Source organism: Haemorhous mexicanus, chromosome 22 (genome assembly GCF_027477595.1).
Source record: "Haemorhous mexicanus isolate bHaeMex1 chromosome 22, bHaeMex1.pri, whole genome shotgun sequence".
NCBI lineage: Eukaryota > Metazoa > Chordata > Aves > Passeriformes > Fringillidae > Haemorhous > Haemorhous mexicanus.
This window is the reverse complement of record NC_082362.1, coordinates 11066238-11087282: the sequence shown is the minus strand read 5'-3', so window position 1 is coordinate 11087282 and position 21045 is coordinate 11066238. Positions and strand designations below refer to the sequence as shown.

General features: G+C 47.7%; 3 protein-coding genes across 6 annotated transcripts in view; 1 reads left to right on the top strand and 2 right to left on the bottom strand.

Moving 5' to 3' along the window:
- The first annotated feature begins 15 nt into the window (after positions 1–15).
- On the top strand, positions 16–2052 carry IFT20 (intraflagellar transport 20). 2 transcript variants are annotated; one of them, XM_059866096.1, is made up of 4 exons: positions 16–243; positions 444–529; positions 1094–1197; positions 1525–1735. In XM_059866096.1, exons 1-4 carry the CDS (start codon positions 117–119, stop codon positions 1526–1528), a joined length of 321 nt encoding a protein of 106 aa, XP_059722079.1. In that variant the 5' UTR covers positions 16–116; the 3' UTR covers positions 1529–1735. The 2 variants fall into 2 exon arrangements, with proteins under 2 accessions (XP_059722079.1, XP_059722078.1); XM_059866095.1 differs by having other exon boundaries at positions 20–243; positions 1620–2052.
- A 652-nt stretch (positions 2053–2704) lies between these two features.
- On the bottom strand, positions 2705–5649 carry TMEM97 (transmembrane protein 97). The gene is made up of 3 exons (XM_059866094.1): positions 5502–5649; positions 4155–4299; positions 2705–3652 (listed from the first exon to the last, which is right to left on the bottom strand). The coding sequence occupies exons 1-3, from the start codon at positions 5619–5621 to the stop codon at positions 3402–3404; spliced, it is 516 nt and encodes a 171-aa protein (XP_059722077.1). The 5' UTR covers positions 5622–5649; the 3' UTR covers positions 2705–3401.
- An 839-nt stretch (positions 5650–6488) lies between these two features.
- The window catches only part of NLK (nemo like kinase), a 36213-nt gene continuing 21656 nt past the window's right edge, over positions 6489–21045 (bottom strand). For 2 of the 3 annotated variants that reach the window (XM_059865773.1, XM_059865774.1), the window contains exons 4-12: positions 19979–20034; positions 15694–15800; positions 14929–15014; positions 13860–14069; positions 13417–13518; positions 10913–10999; positions 9698–9896; positions 9068–9161; positions 6489–8199 (exon numbers count right to left, since the gene is read on the bottom strand). In XM_059865773.1, the coding sequence (XP_059721756.1) occupies positions 8145–8199; positions 9068–9161; positions 9698–9896; positions 10913–10999; positions 13417–13518; positions 13860–14069; positions 14929–15014; positions 15694–15800; positions 19979–20034 (996 nt within the window). In that variant the 3' untranslated portion in view covers positions 6489–8144. Of the gene's footprint in view, positions 8200–9061; positions 9162–9697; positions 9897–10912; positions 11000–13416; positions 13519–13859; positions 14070–14928; positions 15015–15693; positions 15801–19978; positions 20035–21045 lie in introns of all 3 variants that reach the window. The other variant, XM_059865775.1, reaches the window with a different exon arrangement.

Genomic DNA, 21045 nt, shown 5'->3' with positions numbered 1-21045 from the left:
CCGGCGGGCGCAGCGCTGGCGGAGGCGGGGCCGGGCCGGGCGGTGCCGGAGGAGCCCGAGCTGAGGCCGGCTGAGGCCCCGTTCCGCCCCGCTCCGCTCCGCTCGCTGCCCCGGCGATGGCGCAGGCGGCGCTGGGCGCGGCGGGGCTGCACTTTGACGAGCTGAACAAGCTGCGGGTGCTGGAGCCCGAGGTGGCGGCGCAGACGGCGCAGCTCCGCGAGCAGTGCCGGGCCTTCGTGGACAGTGAGTGCCGCGGGCCGCGCCGGGCCGGGCCGGGCCGGGCACCTCAGGCCTTCTCTCTGATTCCGCCCGAATCCTAAAACCTTCCTCTTTTCTGTAAACCCTAAACGTACAGCTGCATCTAAAAACTATACGGCAAAGCAGGAGCATTAGATCTCTTTGGGGAAGTCCTGGGTATCACTTGACGATTTTTTTCTTTACAGAAACAGCAGAATTTCAGAACATAGTGGGCAGCTTGATTGAGCTCGTTGACCAACTGGCCAAAGCCGTAGAAAGTGAGAAGATGAAGGTACTGTGCAGTAAATTCCTCGTTTCTTTTGTGCACTGTCCTGTGTGGGGCCTCTCTATCCCTCCCTCCCTTTACAGCAGAAGCAACGATTCTCTGTCAGCATCCTGCTGGCATTCCCCTGGGATTAACTGGGCCTTTAAAATTGATATTAATGATAATATTAATCAATAATAATGAATTAATGAAACTTATGACAGTGTCATATTACTCACACATGAACCAGTCCTGCTCTCTCTGCTTGTCTATATTTCTGCACAGAAACAGAACGTGTGCTTTTTAATCACTCCATCTTGGTAGAATTTGTTCTCCAGAGGCAGGAGAGGCCTCTGGTAGCCTGAGCTTGTCTGGCTGTAGGACCAGTGCCCAGTTTGTGTCCAGTGGAGTCACAGACTTTGTTCCTCGAGTTTGGGGAACACCAAACTCCCACCAACCCCTCAGGAGCGCAGCATCCCCCTGTGTTATTGCTGGCATGGCTGAAATGCCTCACAGTCAACCTGCTGGGAGGGAAAGGGGCTAAAGGAGTTAACCAAAAACCCTCCACACATCCCTGCCCTGTCCTGCCAGGCCATCGGGGCACGGAACCTGCTGAAGTCGATTGCAAAGCAGAGAGAGGCTCAGGAGCAGCAGCTCCAGGCTTTGATAGCTGAGAAAAAGATGCAGCTGGAAAGGTGAGTCTTGTGTTCAGTGCTCTGGGGTGTTGTGCAGGCTGGGAAGGCTCAGAGTGGACACAGGGCTGACTGCCTGTGCTGAGGGACCCCTGGCTGGTTCAGACAGCCCCACCTCCATCAAAGGTGTGTCCTGGCCAGAGCCCATGGAACAATCCACAGGCCTGGAGTTACCTTCAGGCCCTGCAGTGAACCAAAGAAGGTTCATCCCTGAGGACTTCAGGGCTGAACAGGGGCAGCACGGGCTAGGGCAGTGCAGACACCTGCATCAGCCTTGTGTCTGGCTGACAAGGAGCTGCTCCGTGTGACTCAGGCACCTGCTGCTTACAGGTGACTCACACAGGTAGCCCAGCTCCCCTCCCAGCTCCCGGGGCTGCCCTGCCCCCCTCACACGGGGCTCCTGGACCCTCTGTTCTGGCTGGCAGGTACCGGATCGAGTACGAGACTCTCTGCAAAATCGAAGCGGACCAGAACGAATTCATCGACCAGTTCATCTTCCAGAAATAGAGGATTTTAAGATAAAAACCAGCTCACATGGAAACTTGACCATTCCAGAATCTTGAGAATTTCAGAAATATGCAATTTCCACTGTGCAGGAGTGCAGATGGTTTGTACAATGGAGGGGCTGTACCTCGGTTTGAGAGTACCACGGCAATAAGAAGGGCTGACAGCTCACAGCTGCACAGACTGTTCTGGCCTTTGATTTTATACCAGTTTTGTACAGTCAGTAGTTCTAATTCAAATTCCAGTTGAATTAATGCTACTGGTGCTTTGTTGTGTCGCTTTTTGAAGTCTACAGCTCTTTCATAGAAATCAGAAAATAAATTATCGTTCTCAGACTGTCTGGCTGTACCAGAATTAGTTGCTCCTCCTCTGTTATTTTTCAATGTAAAGGTTTAGACACAAGCAGCAGTATTGGATCTGTATCTGCCTATGTTACTTTTTCTATAGAATTAAAAAAAAAGACAGAAATGTATGATTTCCAGAATGGACCAATTACAGGTACAAAAGAGCAGAAACTACATGAGAATTAAGAACTTTGAACTGTTCCTGAGGAATGTCCATTCTGGACTGTCGTAGTATGAGAACTGAATCCTTTTATGGGCATTATTAGGATGGAACACCAGACTGATGAGGGAAACCATTCCAAGTGTCAGTGACACCAGGAGTGCACAAACTGTAAACTACAAACACAAGTGTGAACTCAAGCCTCGTGTTGGAAGTGCAAATAGATGCATTTTGTGTATGTCTACAGCACCTGAGTATGGAAATGCTGCCCTTTCCAAAGCCTGGGGAAGGCTTCAACTTCACACAGTGAATAAAATGTGCCAGCAGTGCCTGAGCAGCTTCACGGGGCCCATCACCTCTCCAGGCTCCAGACAAAAGCCAACCCCAACCACAGAACTTCTGTCTGTAGTGGTAACATACCCATGGATTTACTCTGAACTCTCCACCATCTCGTGGTCTCTGCAAGTTCCTTCAGCCATTCCCCGAAGAAGACTGAATGCAGTTTAATGCATTTAGTTATTTATTTCCATACCAGAAGTGATTTTAGGGAAGAAAGAAATTTCCAACTCCTTGGTTACAATTCCTGAAGTACTTCAGAATCCTCTGGGCAGTACTCCTGGTTGTCAGGGGTCACTTTAAGCATTCATTAATCCAGAGTTTGGCACATTTATCATTGATCAGACATTTATAATTAATCAAAATGAAGCAGAGCAAAGGCAGTGGAAATTTTAAAGGAAGGGGCAAGGACGTTAAGAATCATGATATGATTCAAAATGCTTCAAAAGAACAGCTTTGCAAATCTGTAATGGGTTGGGGATTCTTCAGAATATGTGGTTGGAAGACAGATTTCCTACTTGAGTGGTTTCCAAACAGTCATCTTGGGAAAAAGGACCTTGGAAGAACAGTATCAGCTGTGGTGTGAGTGAGTGTGTGTGTCCCCTCACAGAGTTACACATCAAAGGGTTAAAAGACCATTTTCCTGGGAGAGAGGCCCTGCACAGACCTGACCCCAGGCTGGCCCAGGGCCCTGCCAGAGCTGTGTGTGGTCGAAGCAGGGCTGTGCACTCCAGCCAATTCCATTTTCCTTGCAGCAGCCAGCGCAGCCAACACGAGGGAGACGTTTGTCCCAGAGGACTCTGCCAGCGCAGGGTCGGAACCAGATGCAGCACAGGTGTGGTGTGTACGACCTCCAGAGCCAGCTACTTCCTTTTCCTCTTCTCCACGTGTTTGTAGTGGGGGTTGCAGAGCATGGTGAACAGGAGCAGCAGTGGGATCAGCAGGTAGGGCAGGTAGATGGAGAGCAGCACCAGGCGCTCGCGCAGCGTCTGAGGGCCCGCGTGCTCCGACTTGGAGAAGTCGTGGAACAGGATGTGGGCCAAGATGGCAAACAGAGTGGTGGCCACGTGGGTGGAGTAGATAATGGCAGGAGTCCTGATCCATCTGCAGCCACCTGTACAGAAGCAAAAAGGAAACAATATTTAAGTATTTTGAAACAATCAGAATTCCGAGTGACAGAACACTGACTGCTGCCTCTCTGCCAGGGTAAGCCATCACTCAGATGGAATAGGGAGCAGAAAAAACCCTCTACTAGTAGGAGAGCAATTTAGAACAAAGGGGTGATCCTGAAAGATCTCAAGTAACAAAATGAGGACACAGGCTTTACCCAGACCTTTAGCTGGCCTGGAAATTAGCCAGATGTCAAATGCTGATGGTGGTTACACAAACAGCTGCATCTGACAAGGGCCTGTAGTTACAAGGTTTTGTTTCTGACAAACTTTATTCCGTGCTGCTTTCTCACGTAGAACACTCGTGTGGGCCCTAGCAGCCCAGCCCTCTGCAGTACCTCCCTCAAACCCCCAGTCACAATACAGAAACATTCTCTGCTGCACAGCAGCAGCTGTACTGCAGAAATGCCCCCAGGACATGCCCTCAATCACCCTGGTTCCCCCCACCTTTCAGGAAGGCGTAGGCAGCGATGGGGAAGAAGGGCAGCTGGAGAAAGGCTTCGCAGTAGATGAACGCCTTGAACCACTCGGGGGGCTGCAGCATCAGGGGGTCCCTGAAGGCAGCTGCATACTGCTGCAACAGGTCTGTCAGCTGAAAAAACCCAAAACAACAGTCAGGCACTGAGCATCCACCAGAGCAGGGCAGAGCTCGTGGTTCTCCATGGGATGAAGCCACCAGGGTGGGAGCCCTTGGCCCTGAGCAGGGCTGGGGGCTCCTTCCCAGGGCTGCTGCAGGGGGACAGCTCAGCACCAGGATTTGGGCTCAGGCGGTTGCAATCAGTTTCTGACAGAAATGTAAACTGCGGCACGGCTTTACGTTGGACTTTGAACAGAGAGATATGCATTGAGATCGGCTGGTTAACTATTAATTGGAAATGGTTCCTATACTGGAGTAATCCTACAGGCAGTTCTGATGGCAAAAACCAAATCACCAGTTGTAAAGCTCAAACAGGAGATGACAGCCCACTACACCCTAACGATGAGGGCTGAACTAATTATCTGCCATCCAACTGTTATTTTAATTGATTTTATGATATCCATTATCTTCTATGATTTTGTTCAAAACCCAGCAAACCAAAGATTTTTACGAATAAATTCGTAAATTTGGCATGCCTGCTCCTGCAGCGGCAACAATTCCCTGTTGCATTCTTGGCAGGAATTTGAGGAAAACCCGGGATCGGAGAATGCCCGGGGCCGCAGGAGCCACGGCCGGGGCACGTGGCGCCGGCCCCGCGCTGCCGCAGCCTCCGGGCGCGGGTTCCGAGCGCGACAGCGGGACAGCGAGGCCACTGCCACGGAAAGGATGTCCTTGGGCAGTTGTGAAACAGCCACAGCCCGCTCTGGGCAGGGGAACATCCCCACCGCCCGTTCCCGGGGCGAGCAGTGACCCCGCACCAGTTCCCCGGGGGCCTCCGTGCGACGGGGACACGGAGCGGCCGCCACATCCCCGCCACAGCTCTGGGCAGCAGCATCGGCCTCAGCCGCCGGACGCGCGGGTGAACAGCCGTCTCCCGTTCCCATTCCCTCTCCCGTCCCCATTCCCTCTCCCGTCCCCATTCCCTCTCCCGTTCCCGCTCCTCCCCAATGAATGACCCGGCTGTGACTCATCCCGTGGCACCAGCACCGCTCTTCTCCCAGACGCTCCTTCACACGCTCGCTGCAGTTTCTCTCCCCCCTCCCCCGATGTCTCCACACACGAGATTCGGCGAAGGCCGCCCCCGGCCCCATCAAACCGGCGGATGCCCCGCACGCATTGGCGGAACGAGCCTCGGCCCGACCCCCGGCCCCACTCACGGCCCGCGGCGCGATCCCGGCGGGCAGCAGCGGCTGCAGGTCGATGAGCGCCGTGATCGGGATGTGCGAGATGAAATAGAGGGCGAAGAGCCGCTCCCGCCACCGCGGAGCCGCCGCCATCGCCGCGCCCGGCCCCGCCCCCCGCGCTGGCCCCGCCCCCGCCGCGCCCGGCGGCGGCCACGTCCCGCGGCACGGCCCCGCCCCCGCCACACCCTGCTCTGGTCCCGCCCACATGCCACACCCCACCCTGGCCCCGCCCCTGCCCGTTCTTTCCCTGGTCTTTCTCTCCCCTTTCCCCGCTCTCTCTTTCCCCCTTTCCCCGCTCTTTTCCCCTTCCCCCGCTCTTTCTTTTCCCCTTTCCCCGCTCTTCTTTTCCCCTTCCCCGCTTTCTTTTCCCCCTTTCCCCGCTCTTTCTTTCTCCCCTTCCCCCGCTCTTTCTTTTCCCCTTCCCCCGCTCTTCTTTTCCCCTTTCCCCGCTTTCTTTTCCCCCTTTCCCCGCTCTTTCTTTCCCCCCTTTCCCCGCTCTTTCTTTCCCCCCTTCCCCCGCTCTTTCTTTCCCCCCTTCCCGGCTCTTTCTTTTCCCCTTCCCCGCTCTTTCTTTCCCCCTTTCCCCGCTCTTTCTTTCCCCCTTTCCCCGCTCTTTCTTTCCCCCTTTCCCCGCTCTTTCCCCGGCGGTGCCGCCAGCCGCGTCCCCGCCAGCCCGGCTCTTGTCCCTCGTGGTCCCGCACCTCGGCCCCGCCGTTTCTCCCCCGCACGCGTGGATGCGGAGCTCCAGAGCCCAGGCGTGCCCGCGTCCCGTGACAGCCCGGCCCGCACTGCAGGGCTCGGTTCCCCCGGTGCCGAGCGGGGTCCCGGCCCCCAGCCGGGCCCGCACCGATGGCCCCGGTCACAGCCACGGCTGCAGGAGCCGCGCGGAGCCGGGAGCGGCACCCGAGAGGAGAACGGGACGGGGGAGAGCGGGCAGGAAAGAATGGCACCACCACCGCATTTTCAAATGTCACATTTAATGTTTTCACCACTGTACTCCAAATCTACATTTTACAAAGTGACCAGCAAGTGTGCCACATTAACTGACCAACCTCTGAGATTTTACCTTTCATACCAGTGTCTTCTGGGGCTCGATAATTAAACACGTTTCTCATTCAAGTGAATTGAAATGCTTCAGTTGGTTTTATTCTCAGGAGCCTCATAAAAAACAAAGATATTGCACCATCTTTGTTCAGTTATTCAATGTTTGACTCTTTCACAGCAAATAATTACTTCATTGAAGTTAAAACTTCCAAACATAACTTACTAATAGTCTCCAATTCCAGCTCAGATCACTCTTGTTGAAAATACTCTGCTAAATACAGATAACTTACAATAACTTTAACAGTTAATTGTCCATAACAAACACCATGGTTTCTCTCCAGACCAAGGCTCAAATTTTAAGACCACCTTTTAGTATTCCTTTGTACAGGTGAAAAACAGTCTTCAATTTTCTAGTCTTGTTTTAAATACAAAAGTTGGAAGGGACATTCAAGTTTCAAGTCTCCACACTAAACTTAAAAAAAAAAAAATCATGTGGAGGTAAACAAACCAAGTTGTATACTCCAGGAGGTAGAGGCCTTCAATTTGTGTTCATATATACATATGCACAGAATTCAGTGTTCCAACAGAAAAAGAATTAGCCAAAAAGTAATAAAAGTTATTTACTACTGTGACATTTCAAGACTTCCACAGCTCTGCCTAAAGACACAAACACAATTAACAGAATTCCCTATGTGCTTTTTTTTGTCCTTTTCTTTTTTTTTCTCTCAACTGTCCAGTGCAGGAAAAAGTTCTCACAAAATTTCACAGACCTAAAATGTGCAAGCTAGTTTCTCTCTATACAGCAATGATGTCAGGGATCTCTGAAATTAGCCCATAAATGGAATTATTTACACACATAGAAGATGCATGCTGGGGGGTTTTATGTAAGAAAGAGCAGAAAAACTTCTAATAAAAATAGATTAAATATATATATATATTTATACTGGGTAAGGAAACAGAAGTTTAGTCTCTCCTAGTCACAAACTCATTCTCTCTACTCACAACATTTGATTTTAGAACAGCACACATCACCATCACAGCTCTAGTGAGAAGCTATTTATAGGGTTGGGCATCAGGGGACGTGGCCACTTCCCATGGCCACGGCCACCCAAAGGGACTTCATGATTGGTCGCAGTCAAGTTTTCTGTATTCCTTAGTTCTAGAAAACCCAAAATCTTCAGGAATGGCTCAATATCAAAACGTATGTCTATCTGTTTGTACAATCTCACTTCAATAAAAAAAAAGGAAAAAAAAAAAAAAGGAAAAAAAAAAGAAAAAACCTCCCCGAATTTGGTTCAATTCTGTTTGTTCTGAGCTGAGCCATCACAGCTGCACTAGAATTCATAAAACACGTGCAACTCTGGGTAAAATATTTTCTTCTAAAAGCACAACCACTTTACAAGATTAAAAGTCTAGTACATTTCTAAGTATTATTCATATTGTACAAGTAGTGGTTGTTAATTTAAAACTTCATTAGTAAAATTACAGTACAAGCATGATTAACCTCCAGAATTGCAAATCCCAGGCTCCAGTGGAAAGCTACATTACATCTTCAGTAGTTCAGGGCTCGGGTCACTCCCACACCAGCGGCGACGGCGGCATCTCGGAGGGCTGGGCGACCGTGGAGCTGCACAGACAGACACAGACAGAACTGCTCACTGCAGGGCCTGGGGCCACAGCTCCTGCTCAGGGCCCGGGGCACAGACAGACACAGACAGCACAGCTCACTGCAGGGCTTGGGGCACAGACAGACACAGACAGCACAGCTCACTGCAGGGCTCGGGGCCACTGCTCACTGCAGGGCCCGGGGCACAGACAGACACAGACAGAACTGCTCACTGCAGGGCCCGGGGCCACAGCTCCCTGCAGGGCCTGGGGCCATAGCTCCTGCTCAGGGCCCGGGGCCACAGCTCCTGCAGGGCTTGGGGCACAGACAGACACAGACAGCACAGCTCCTGCTCAGGGCCCGGGGCCACAGCTCCCTGCAGGGCCCGGGGCCACAGCTCCCTGCAGGGCCCGAGGCCACAGCTCCTGCTCAGGGCCCGGGGCCACAGCTCCTGCTCAGGGGCACCCAACAGGACCAAACCCCAAACCCAACCCAAGCCCGGGGGCACCAAACCCCCCGGGACCAAACCCCAAACCCAACCTGAGCCCAACAACGGCCACCAGCACCCACAGCAAATATTCCTTTATCTGCACATTTTCACCCCTCAGTCCCTCCTTCCAGCACCTTCACCCTCCACGACCAAAACTCAACTTGCCAACCTTCCCAACTCCAGTTTTGGTCTGACTCCTGTTCTTTTGCACAAAAACATTACTTGAAACTTCTGCACGTTTTACTCAAATTCTAGAAGAATTCATAAATACAGCTCACAAACATTTTATCTATGGGGCCTTCCTATCTCAGGAACTGAAAACCTAAAACATTCTGGATGTGTGAATCCTGTACTACTAATAAATGGGAATTAATATCAGATGTGATTACATACAGTTACCTAATAAAGCTCTTAAAAGCAGCAGACTGAGGGTTGATGCAGAGAGGCACTCTGTTTCCTTTCTGCTGTTCCAAAATGAACTGATGAATTATTTCTGTACACAGGAGAAAAATACAGAACAACACAGCATTAACACTTCTGGCTTCAGTAAAATGCAATGTCAACTGGAGGGAAAGAGAACCTCCCTTATTGAGAGTACATTTTAGGGAGGATAGAAGAGCTCCATCTTCCCTAAATCTGACTGCTCAGCTTCAGCTCCAGGCTGCAGGACAGGAGGTCACGCCTCACAGCCCCAAAAGGCCACACAGAGACCTCCCCTTCCCCCAGTGCCATCCTTCAGCAGGAGGATGGGGAACAGGGCACCAGGGATGGGCATTGCTGAGGTTTGAAACCCACAGACTTCTGCAGGTCAACTCATGCTTGTGCCACTGCTTTATCTCAGAACACTCAAAATTCCGTTCTTTTGGTGAAATTATTTCCAGTGTCTACTACGGAAAACTACCGAAAGGAAACCAGCACCAGGGTCACTGTGTGGATCCAGAGCACAAATCCCAAGTCCATCCCAGCTCCATCCCATGTCCCCCCTGCTGCAGGGGGACAACTGCACGTGCAAGGTCAACTCCTGCTCACCTTTAACCTGCCGGACAGAACTGAGGTTCTTCTCAAAAGTGTCATCGAATTTGGGATTAGTGATGGGTTCAAAATCACTGGTATACACTCTGCCAGTCGAAGTGGAGAAGCAACACTTGCACATACAGGTGTGGTACCGCAACCGGCCCTCGTCCAGGTAGGGGTGAGCTAAGGCATCCTTAGCAGATATCCTTTTGGACTGGAGCAGCGTGGGAGGGAAGAGAGCAGGCGTCAGGTCTGTTCAGAGCTACTGGAGCTACCCAGCACTTGACAAAGCCGCGGTGGAGCTGCCACTAGAGGGGAGCTGAGGCTCACAAACCAGCCTGGGTGGCACCGACCTGGCTCAGCCACCACGGCAAACTGAGCCACAGCTTTTAGGAGCCTGCCTTTCAAAGGCTTTTTTCTCCAGATAACCTTACAATTATAACTCCTCCAATAAATCAGAACAAGCTGGGAAAGACAGCATTCTAACTGTTGAGGGACTCAGAAAGGAATTATTATTTTTTTTTTAATGTGGAAGTTATGGTTTAACATTTCCATGGTTCTGCTCAGCAAAGCAATCTTAAGGTTTTAAAAAAATACACTCCAAAGGCAGTGCTTCTAAATGCTTCATCAACCCCCAGCCTCCTCCTTTGCACTGCAGTCACTCTGTTTTACATTTGCAATTTTGGGGGGGTTCTGTGGGATTGAAATAATTAAGATTATAAATTCCAATATCATATTTTCTTGCGACAATTCTCTACAATGTCCCAAGAAACGAAATCCAAAATCCACAGCAGCACATTTTTATTAGAAAAACAGATGCTCAGTGGAAAAACGATCCTGTTCTGTGATTGGGGATGCAGGAGGAATTTTTTGTATGTTGCAAGACCAGGAACACCCCCGTGTCCCTAATTAGAACTGCATCAAAGTAGCTGATGTTCTGCTACCTACACCCAGCTCGGAAAAGAGCATGAGTCATGCACAGCCTCATCCTTCCCACTGCCAGAGCTTCCTTCCCAGGACCACTCGGTTTGAAACGTGAAACCCCCATTCCAGGGGGAATTGATCAGCCAATTATATGATATTTTTACTTTTTTCATGGACCAGAAGTACTGCAATGCCACGTAGAAGGAAACCAGCTAAAGCAGTCCTTGACTTACAACACTTATTTGCAGCAGACAACAAAAACTGTTCAAAGCAGAAGTATTAGAGGTGATTTTCAGTCCTACTTACTGGATCAAAGACCAACATCCTGCAAAGGAGATGAACTGCTTCATGTGTAGCTTGACTGGAGAGTGTATATAGGACAGGAAGGGATGGCTGTAGGGGGAATGGGAGGAAGAGAAGCACAGAGTGTCCTGTCAGATCCATCAGCAGGAGAACCCTGTTCCTGCACGCGCCATTCCACAGTCAGCAAGGACAAACTCCTTGTTAAAGGGGACAAGTAGTACCTAATGCTTTCCAGCATGACAATAAGCACCATTACAAAATCCAGCAACTGTAATAAAGGTCCAGTTGATCACTGTTCCCCTTAGTTCAGGTGTAATCCCTGGAAAAACCTGCTTTTCTTTATGTATTTTTCTCTACAGACACCACTCCCAGCTGTAGCTGCTCCAGGGTTTGATTAACTCCATCATTTCCAGTAGTTCATTTTTTAATCTCAATTCCTCCCAAATTCTGGATTACTTTGCTTTTCCTTGCCCAGGCAATCCACAGCTGACTGACAGTGACAGAAGGACTGTACTGGATGTCAGGGTTGCTGTAAATTTCCCAGTACAAATAAAAATGACACCTCCAGAGACACATCAGTCGAAGTTAACCCTGACATGCCACACAGAGCCCTGAGCACTTCCCAGCCTTGGTTTCTCAGGGCAGCCTATGGAATATAAAGCTGCAGTGTTTGGTAACTCTCCTCCTCTGGCTTGCTCTCCCCCACGGCAGAGGGATCACAACAGGGGGGGATGGACCCCACAGGTTTTCCTTTGGGAAGGGGGTCAGCAGGGACAGGGACAGCTCGCTCACCCTGGGGCTGCCAGGGACGCGATTCACTTGAACTTTTAAATACCAAACTGACAGAGTCTACGGAGTATGTAAATACCCATTTTGCCAGCACACAGTGGGGTAGGGGGGGTTGAACCAGAAACTTCTGGCATTAATCTATTTTTGCACAGAGCAGCAAAATGCCTCACCCCTCTCTCCCACTGCGCTCACCTACGGCGAGTAAAAATAGTCGGTGTGACAAAGCAATCGCCCGCTTCCAACTTGGGCTCCTCTCCCTGTTAGTCTAATCAGGAAACCAGCAACGTTTAACCAATTACAACCAGCAAAAGCTCCATTCCAGAATATGAAAAGCCAGCAATTTGCACTCCAACGTGAAGTGTGCTTCAAGTTGAAAACAAAAATACCAATCATCACCTGGATGCTCTATATGCCCTGTCTCCAAGGTGCAGGGAGCACACCAGCTCCCATGGCACTCCAGGGAGAATGAACATTGTTTTCCCCAAGACACATACAACTAACTCTTAGAGTGTATTTCTTACAACTTTGTGGTTACAGGACATTGCATCTGTAGTGGAAACTTCTTATACCATTCCACCTCACAAGCTTTTTAGGATTCCCACCATCCTGTGGGTCATAAAACACTGGGTTTAAGAGTCAAACTCTTCTAGCACATGATAGCAGAAAAATAAACTTAACTTAAAAGTGGCAGAGAAAATCTGAAGGAAATCCTCCTGTTATTAATGCTCAAATAAAAAATCCTGTCATGCAATGGAACAGCAACAACTTTATGTAGTGGATCCAAAGTGCCAGGGAGGCAGAACTCCCACATGTCAATAATAAAGCAGAATATACATGCAATGCTCATTTCTATGGTAACTACTATTGAAGTGAGCAGACGTGAGAAATTACTTCAACATGCAGAAAATAATGATGCAAACTTAACTACTGGAGCAAGTACAGGCCAATAATTTTGCTAATTTTGTTAGCAATCATAAAAATGACCCTACTGGGGAGCCACAGAGCCTTATCCCTGCACTAGAGATGCCTGCACAAGCATTTCTTTGTATCTGTTAACACTACATTGCATTTGCCCTTTTTATTGCCCAATCAGCACAATGACTCCCTCCTGCCTTTTTCCAAGCTAACTTTTACTCCAGTTGTGTTGAATGCTGTAACTCAGCTTTCAGCCTCTTGTTGGGCCCTCCTGAGCAGCTCAGGTCTGAGCTCAGGTGTGCAGGGACCCTCTGGGCTTGGTGTGCTGGAGGTTCTGCCCTTGGCTCTGGGCAGTGGGTGAATTCCACCTCTAACACTCCTGATCCTGGCAGTGCAGCAGCCCTCCAGGGCTTTATGAATTATACTGTCAATTTTAATTTATGTCTCTTGGCAGTACTAACACTTAAATTTAACACCTTCATTCAAAGTATCAAAACACTGCTGCCTCAGAAAGGGACTTTCACCTGGGTCATCAAGTCCAGCCATCCCCCAAGGCAGAAGCCAGAAGTGTCCCTGACTAGTGAAAAGCCCCCTGGTCTCCACAGCAGGTGGAGTGAGCACAGATCAGCCCGTGTCCCAAGCACCACAACCGCCCGTGCAGAACCCAGCCCCGACCCCGCACAGACAGCCCTGAGAGCAAACATCCAAGCCGGGTGTTTTTCACCAACAGGCCGTGGGAATTCAGTCAGGAGGTGAAAGCCCTGCCTGCTGGGGCTGGGTGGCTGCACCAGCCCTGGCAGTACCTGTTTATGAGGACCCCTGAGTATGTGTGCCTTGGCGCCTTCACAAGCCGTCCTCATCGCCTCCAGCGACGGCGTGCCCAGCAGGTCTGTGATCAGATCCAGCTGCACAGAGCACACAGGACACAGCTCAGACACGGGGGTCTCTCCACTGGAGCAGCAGATTCCCCAGCTACCACCAATCCACACCCTGTCCCTGTCCCCTGGGAGCACAGCCCCAGCTGCCCCTCCTGTCAGGGAGTTGTGCAGAGCCACAAGGACCCCCTGAGCCTCCTTTTCTCCAGGCTGAGCCCCTTTCCAGCTCCCTCAGGAGTTCTCCAGCCCCTTCCCAGCTCCACTGCCTCCCCTGGTCACGCTCCAGCCCCTCCCTGTCTCCCCCGAGGTGCAGCTCTGCCTCCAGGAGCAGGGGCAGCAGGAGGGCTGGCAGGGAGAGGTGAGGTGGATACCTGCTGGATGGGACTCTGTGCCTGGAACAATATCCTTCTCCCAAGCAACTCTGCAAAGATGCAGCCAACAGACCAGATGTCGATGGCATTGCTGTAGTGGCGGCTGCCCATCAGGATCTCCGGAGCACGGTAATACTGAGTGACAACTTCCTGAGTCATGTGCCGGGATTCGTCTAGCTCTTCCACCCTGGCCAATCCAAAATCACAAATCTAAATTGAGAAGGTAAATAAGAAAATTAAAACAACCAAAACACCTGCTGCGTTTCAAATAGGCAACCTTCTGGGAAGGAGGCAGGGGATCCCCAACCAGAATTAAATACACAGATAATCTGCTGTAACTGCATAAGCAGGGGAGAGGGGACAGGAGGAAATCACATTGCTTTTTGTTCCACAGCCATTTAAACTTCCTACAATTTGATTTGAAATCGCAGTACATTTGAAGTTGGCATTACAATATTTATAATCTGGAAGATTAAAAAGCTTTGCACTACAAAAAACCCAACCTCTGGGTATGGAGTATTTCAACTCAAACAAACTTCATTTGCTCATGACATGTCTCAAAACATTAAAGATTCAGCTCTACTCATTTGGGCTTGGAGAATTGTTAAAAATGTCTTGAACCAGAAGGGTTAAGAAAAGAGACCAAACTTTGCAAATTAGGATTCTCAGCAAATCCCTGTAAACAACACTGAACTTTTGTGTTTGGCACAGTCGTACAACACACCTCAGTCTCCAAAATTCCATATACCAAGGGTTAATGGAAGTGCCTCGCATTTGGTGTCATCTTCCCCTGAGGAGCACAGGGACACTGAGAACCCCCTGCCCCTCCCAGGCACAGGACATCCCACCCAAGCCAAACTCAGGAATTGTCTCTCTCTTGCTTTCAGAGATGTGGGGAGAGGCAGGGAGGAAAGGGGAAAGGCAGATGTTTGCTTCATTTCTACTTTTTAAAAAATCTGCAGGATTTTTTTCCATGTAGATGGACTTTCAGGGAAAGTGCTCACACTGAATGTTTTTTGTTTAAAAATTAACAACACACATGAACATCTTCAATAAATGTAAGCAGCACCTTAAGGACACAGTTGCTGTTCACGAGTAGGTTCCCTGGTTTAATGTCTCGATGTAAAATGCCAGCAGAATGTAGATATTTCAGACCTGAAACATTAAAGAAAATTTAAATATTTTTTCTTATCTTTTAGAAGAAGTTTAAGGCTGACAACATTTCCCCAGAAGATCTGGCAACTCCTGAGCAGCAAAGGCTTTGCCTGTGCCTCAGTTTTCAAATGAGTAACTCCCAGCCACTAGTGCACACTCAGTCACTTAATGACAGGGTAAAATTTTGGAGTACATAAAATACACAGGAAAAAGAATTTAGCAGTCTTTTTATAAAAACCCCCCTCCCCGCAAAAATCCAACAAACAACAAATCAAAAGCAAAACATCATCCCTCTGATTATGGCATGGATACTCTGCTACTCCCCACACTGGAATTTTCAGATACCTCTCACTGCTCTGTTTTCCAGTAACAATTTTTGCCTTGAGGAGATATAATTACAGATATTTACCCATCTGGTTCAGCCTAAGTGTCCTTTTTGTTCCTTGGTTCTAAAAGCATGACTTTTCTTTCCCTGACACTGCTTTAAGGCAGCAGGGGTGCCATGCTCTTGTAGCTACAATAATTCATGCTTGGTATTTCTTCAAATATGAAATTAAAAGAAGTTCTTACAGGAAGCTTATTCAAGATGAGAATGTCTTGAGAATAAACATTAAGAAAAAGAAAAAAAAAAAAGTTTCTACTACACAATTTTTGTTAAATTTAGAGGAAGAAAAATTACCTCTTAAAATCTGGTAAAGAAAAACTTTGACATGATCCGAGCTGAGAGGCTGAGGAGAGACAATAATCTTATGGAGGTCACTCTGCATCAACTCAGTGACAACATATCTGCAGTTCAGTGGTTAAGGAAAAGCACAACAGGCACAGAATCTCTTGAAACATTCACTAACCCCTACTTGAGCTCTTACAGGTCAGAACTACTGAGGGAAAGAGAAGAAAGCTGCCTCAGAGGTCAAATTTTTACAGGAATGAAAATAAAAAAGGGCTTGTGAAAGAAAACAGATTAGTCCATCAGAGTTTGCATGAAGGTAGTTGTACAAAGTTACTGAGAGGCAAATTAGCAGTGAGACTGAGGGGAGGTGGCTCCCACAAAAGCAGAGAAATACGGTGGAAGCTGCACTCTATAGGATGGAGACCATCCTGACAATGTCCTGGCTGCGGGACAATAACACACAGAGAAATCACTGCCATAAATACTGGGGGAACTACAGGCATTAATTAAAAACATCACTGCTTTAAAAGCTTAGTTTAGCAGGCACATTTGAAACACAAGTCTGCTATTATCACATTTGTGGCTGAAGGATGTAAAACACATTTGCCCCCTGTTAACTGATACAGCCAGGTATTGAATGCTCATTTTCTTTCATCTCTACCCAGTCAATGCTCTGCTTTCATCTGTTGCTCTACAAACCCTCTCCAGCCAAATCCCTGTTGGCCAAAGGGTTCATCTGCCAACAGAACACCACACAAAAGCTCATTTTATAAATTAAATATCTCCAACTTTTCGAGGAAAAAAATATTAAAATTGCATTCATAAAGAATTCATAAAGAAAAAACCCAACCCTGCAGCACCGTAATTTGTAATCCTCTAATTTTTCTTTTCCTTTAGCAAAGACCCTTTTAAATATTTATACCAGACTTTTAAATTTTGCGGTTTACCTTATACCTGCAACAGATCTTTACATTCAATTTAATGCAAAATACTTTTAAAAACCCAAAAGCATTACTCTGCACTTTATTACGATAAGATTTTTGTTTTGCTACGCCACAAATCCTCCTAAATCTCAATCCCGAGCATAATGTCTCCCAGATGTCTCAACTAGTTGCCATGCCAACTAAAGCAGCTTAAATTAAATGAGGGCCTGAAATGGCACCTGCACCACTGCAGGTCTGGGGCGCATTAAATCAAGCCCTTGACAGGCTCAGAGGTGCCATTAACCCCAGCAGCAGCAGCAGCAGCCATCTGATTATTGTCTCTGGATAATTGAGCCAGGGCTGCGGGCTGGGCTCTGCCCCAGGGGCTCTGCCCCTGCAGGGGACACTGAGCCAGAGGGACCCAGCCCGGGCACGCCAGACCCTGCTGACACGGGCACCTGCACCTGGCTGCGCGCGGTGCCAGCGCCGGGCCCGGCCGCTGGCACCAAACACACCACTACCCCGAGCTGCTACCAGAGAGAAATTGCTCCTGACAGCAGTAATTAGTTAAGTAGCTGTATAAAATTAGATCTACAAATGTACCAATTTGCTTCAGAGTAATTATCAAAGCAAATGCGCGGCACAAAAGAACTCGACTTGCTCTGCTGGCTGGGACCTGCTGAGTTGGTGAATTTCAGAAAGCAACAGATAAACCCTAGAAAGGGATGAAGTGCCTCGGTGATGTGGCACTCTCATCGTGGCTGGCACTGTGCTCTCCTTGGTCTCTGCACCCCTCAAACGCCAGTTCTGGGGCTCAGCAGAGACCCTGGCAGTGCCTGCCCAGCTGGTTTGGGCACTGGCCCAAAGGAACTGGCCCCAGCAAGAGGTCAGAGGAAAACCCTGCCCAGCAGGGCTGGCACTGCCCCTCGCTGCCTGCAGCAGCCCATCTCACCTTGCTCCTCTCCACCCTACAGACACCAGGGATCTACCCCAGGATCCACCAGAACACAGCTTTTCACCTCTCTCTCAATTTACTGCACATCTTTGCTTTTACTGCTATTGAAACCTTTTCCAGACCCCACCCCGAAAAGTGGTGACTTTTCAGCAGCTGCTGATATCCACTTTAATGGGCAAAGTTTTCAAAAAGTTACTACAGAAGCTTTGGATGGTTCTTAAAGGAGAACATCTGTGGATCTGCAGTTGCTGAATTCAGTATTACAATCAACTGTGGAAGATTTTTTAATTGGAAAAAAGAGCTATCAATCATTCATTTTCATACTAGGTGATATTGGCAAAAACATCAATACCTCTAAGATTCAAAATGGCCACAAAGATTTTCAATCGAAAATCTCATTATTAATTCAAATTATATCTTAATCTGAGTGTTTGCCAGGAATTTTCATCCTAAAACAAAAATCTCACTAGATTAAAATTCCTTTATTCATCACCGGTTTCCTCAGAAATCTTTATTTTATCATTAAAATGTTAAGGTGGTTTTATAATTAGTTCTCTTTAAAAAATACACTCTGCAATTCCTGCTGGTACCTACGAAACACTGAATAATTGAAATGAACTCTTCCAGCTCATTTGCAACACATCATTCATATCGTTTTAGTCATTCTTTTATTACATTTCTTTCCCCAAAAAGGGCACTACAACTCTTCAGAAAGAACAAAGGAAATCACTCAATACCAACTCCAGCCCTTTACACTTTTATCACTGTTCAACATGTCCTGCTGGAAAAAAGGAACAACCCTCTGATCTCTTTGGGAACTTCACTAGTGGGCCAAGAAAAGAAGTTTTGACATCTACACCCCCCAAATACGGAACATCTTTACCTGATCCTCTTCAATCTCAAGTAAGTTCTCCTTACAGCACAGGAGGCAGAAACACATGCAATTAAAAATGGGTATGTAAATCAAAACATTTACCAACTCATTCTTGTAATGAATTTAAGGGTCCTAAGTGCACTTATTGGAATTATTTCAAAAGAAAGGACAAAGAACTTCTGTTGCCAATATTAGAGTCAAGAAATTAACAAAAATATATAAAAAGGCAGCCCTATAGGACACAACTCAGAATGACGTTAAGTCAGTTAGCCATGAAGGAAACTAACATTTTGGTTTTATATTCAAAACTTGGCAGTAGCTAAGCTCATAAAAATAAGCTTATCCCATTTAAATATTCTTGATTGTACAATTACACAGAAGGAGTAATCCTTAACCTAGATCTGATTTATAACTCATATGACTTGTTCTAAATGAGGGCATTGAACTAGTGCACATAACCAAAATCCAGTTTCTGAAGACTACTTATATGCTCTTCATGTGAAAGAAATATCAAAACAGAATTTTAAAGCTTTACCTAAACTGATATGAAAAAGCCCCAGTACAGCACAGCAATATTTTCAATTAAATAATGTGTTTCTCCACCAGCAAGTTGTGCTGTACTTTGGTTAAAATTACCACATTGATTACACCTACTTTCTTCACCAACCAATCCAAGGTATTACATAAATAGATCAAACCATACTTCAAAAGTTCAGGTTACCTAAAAATAACAATTTCCCACCCATTAACTGTAAAGTGGGTCATACAAAAAAGCAGCTTAGACCCACCAGCACCAAAACCCAACCTGCCCAAGTCTAAGCACAGGAGTGGCAAAGACCTTCTCCTGCCACGAGAGCCAGAGCCCTCCATGCTCAGGGATTCACCTTCCAGTATTCCAGAAAGCAGAAATTCCCTCCTTGACTGGAAGACAGCCCAAGCCAAGCTAGAAAAGGAAAAAACCAAACCAAAACATGACCCTCCTGTGAAGTTTTTCCCTCAAATTTGCTGCTAGAACACAGTTCCCCAGAGGCAGCTGGTACCTGTGCAGCATCAGTGGCACAGAACACCTGTGGGACACAGCTCTGGGCAGGACAGAGCTGACCAAGGAGAGCCACAGCCCTGCCGTGCCACTGAAACCTCTCTGGTAACTCAGGGTTTCAAAGCCTGTGAAGGCAGAACTCTGAAACCACCACAAGGCCTTTTAAAGTACTAATAACTGAGAGGAGATTAATTACTGGATACAGTTTTCAAAGAGAATGTTCTGGGGAATCCCCGTGAGCAGCAGCAGCAGGGCCTGCTGGTCAGTCCCAGCTCCCTGCTCACACTGGCCCATGTGCAGCCAAAGCTCAGCTCAGTCCTGCACCATGCCACCCCAGCCCCACCTCACAGGGCTGGATCACTCCTGGAAATAAAACTGTCCACACGCAGGCTCGAGGCTCCTGTGCCTCCATTTCATAGATTACACCACACACTGGCAGCTTCTAAGGCAATGAAAATCACATCTACCTCAATTAAGATGTCCTATTTTTATATTTAGGATACATTTCTTCAAAATAGTCGATGTGTGGAGGCTGGAGGATGTCGAGGGCAGAGAGTACCTAGGAAACACCACACAAGGTCAAGGCCTATTCCAGAACAAACCCCTTTCAAAAAGACAGACTGCACATTTCTCACATGGCTTCATTTTATTCTATCCCACAGACAGACCAATGTTCTGTCTCACCAGGTATGTAAATTTAATAACCCACCATGTCAGATATTCTGTACATTCAGTGTCTCTCTCTTTTCTAACTCAAGACATTTTTTCCAGCTGTTTGAGTAGTAGTTTGAAAGCACAGATTCATCTATCCAATAAAAAGTGGTTTCTTCACAATATATATGAACACAGAATCTTTGAAAGAAGCAATTCCAGCAAAGAAATGTAAAAGCAGAAGATATTACACTTTGTTCTGCCTTTAGTCTTTCAGAGTTTTGTGATTCACTGCTTCCACATGGGAATTGCAAACCCAGAGTTGTTCCCATTCTGAATAAGCAGCTCAGTGGTACAAAAAGCAAAAGGTAAAAAAGGTAGAAAAAAGCAAAAACGTAGAAAAGCAGCAGCAGAGAATTCCCATCCTCTCACAGAGAAAGATACTCCTTGGTGTGGCCACTTGGATACTATCCTAGGAAGGTTCAGGACATTTGGGTGAAGCACCCAAACTTCAGATGCACTTCAAACTTGATGGGTCAACCCAAAGAGCATTTAAACATTTTAACTTAAGCTGACTGACTTTACCTAAAGCAGGTTTGGGAGAGGAGCAGCAAAGGGGACAGCACCATGGTTACAGAACAGCTCAGCAGGAACAGGGGCCAGCAGACACAGTGCTGTGCAGCCTGGCCTTTACCTGAAGCCTGCAATAAGGCTGGGCAGAAGTGTACTGGCTGTCCCTCTGCAAACACTTTGGAGGGGAAACTAGGAGTATCCTTAGATTCTTGACAGTTTCTTTTTTGTAGTGTTTGCAACAGCAATATCTGAGTTTCTAGAAAATCTGATCACTGTAAAATCAGAGAGCTTTAAAGCATTTTAGGTACACTGTAGCACAACACACTTCTGTTACAGAGAGCTCCAT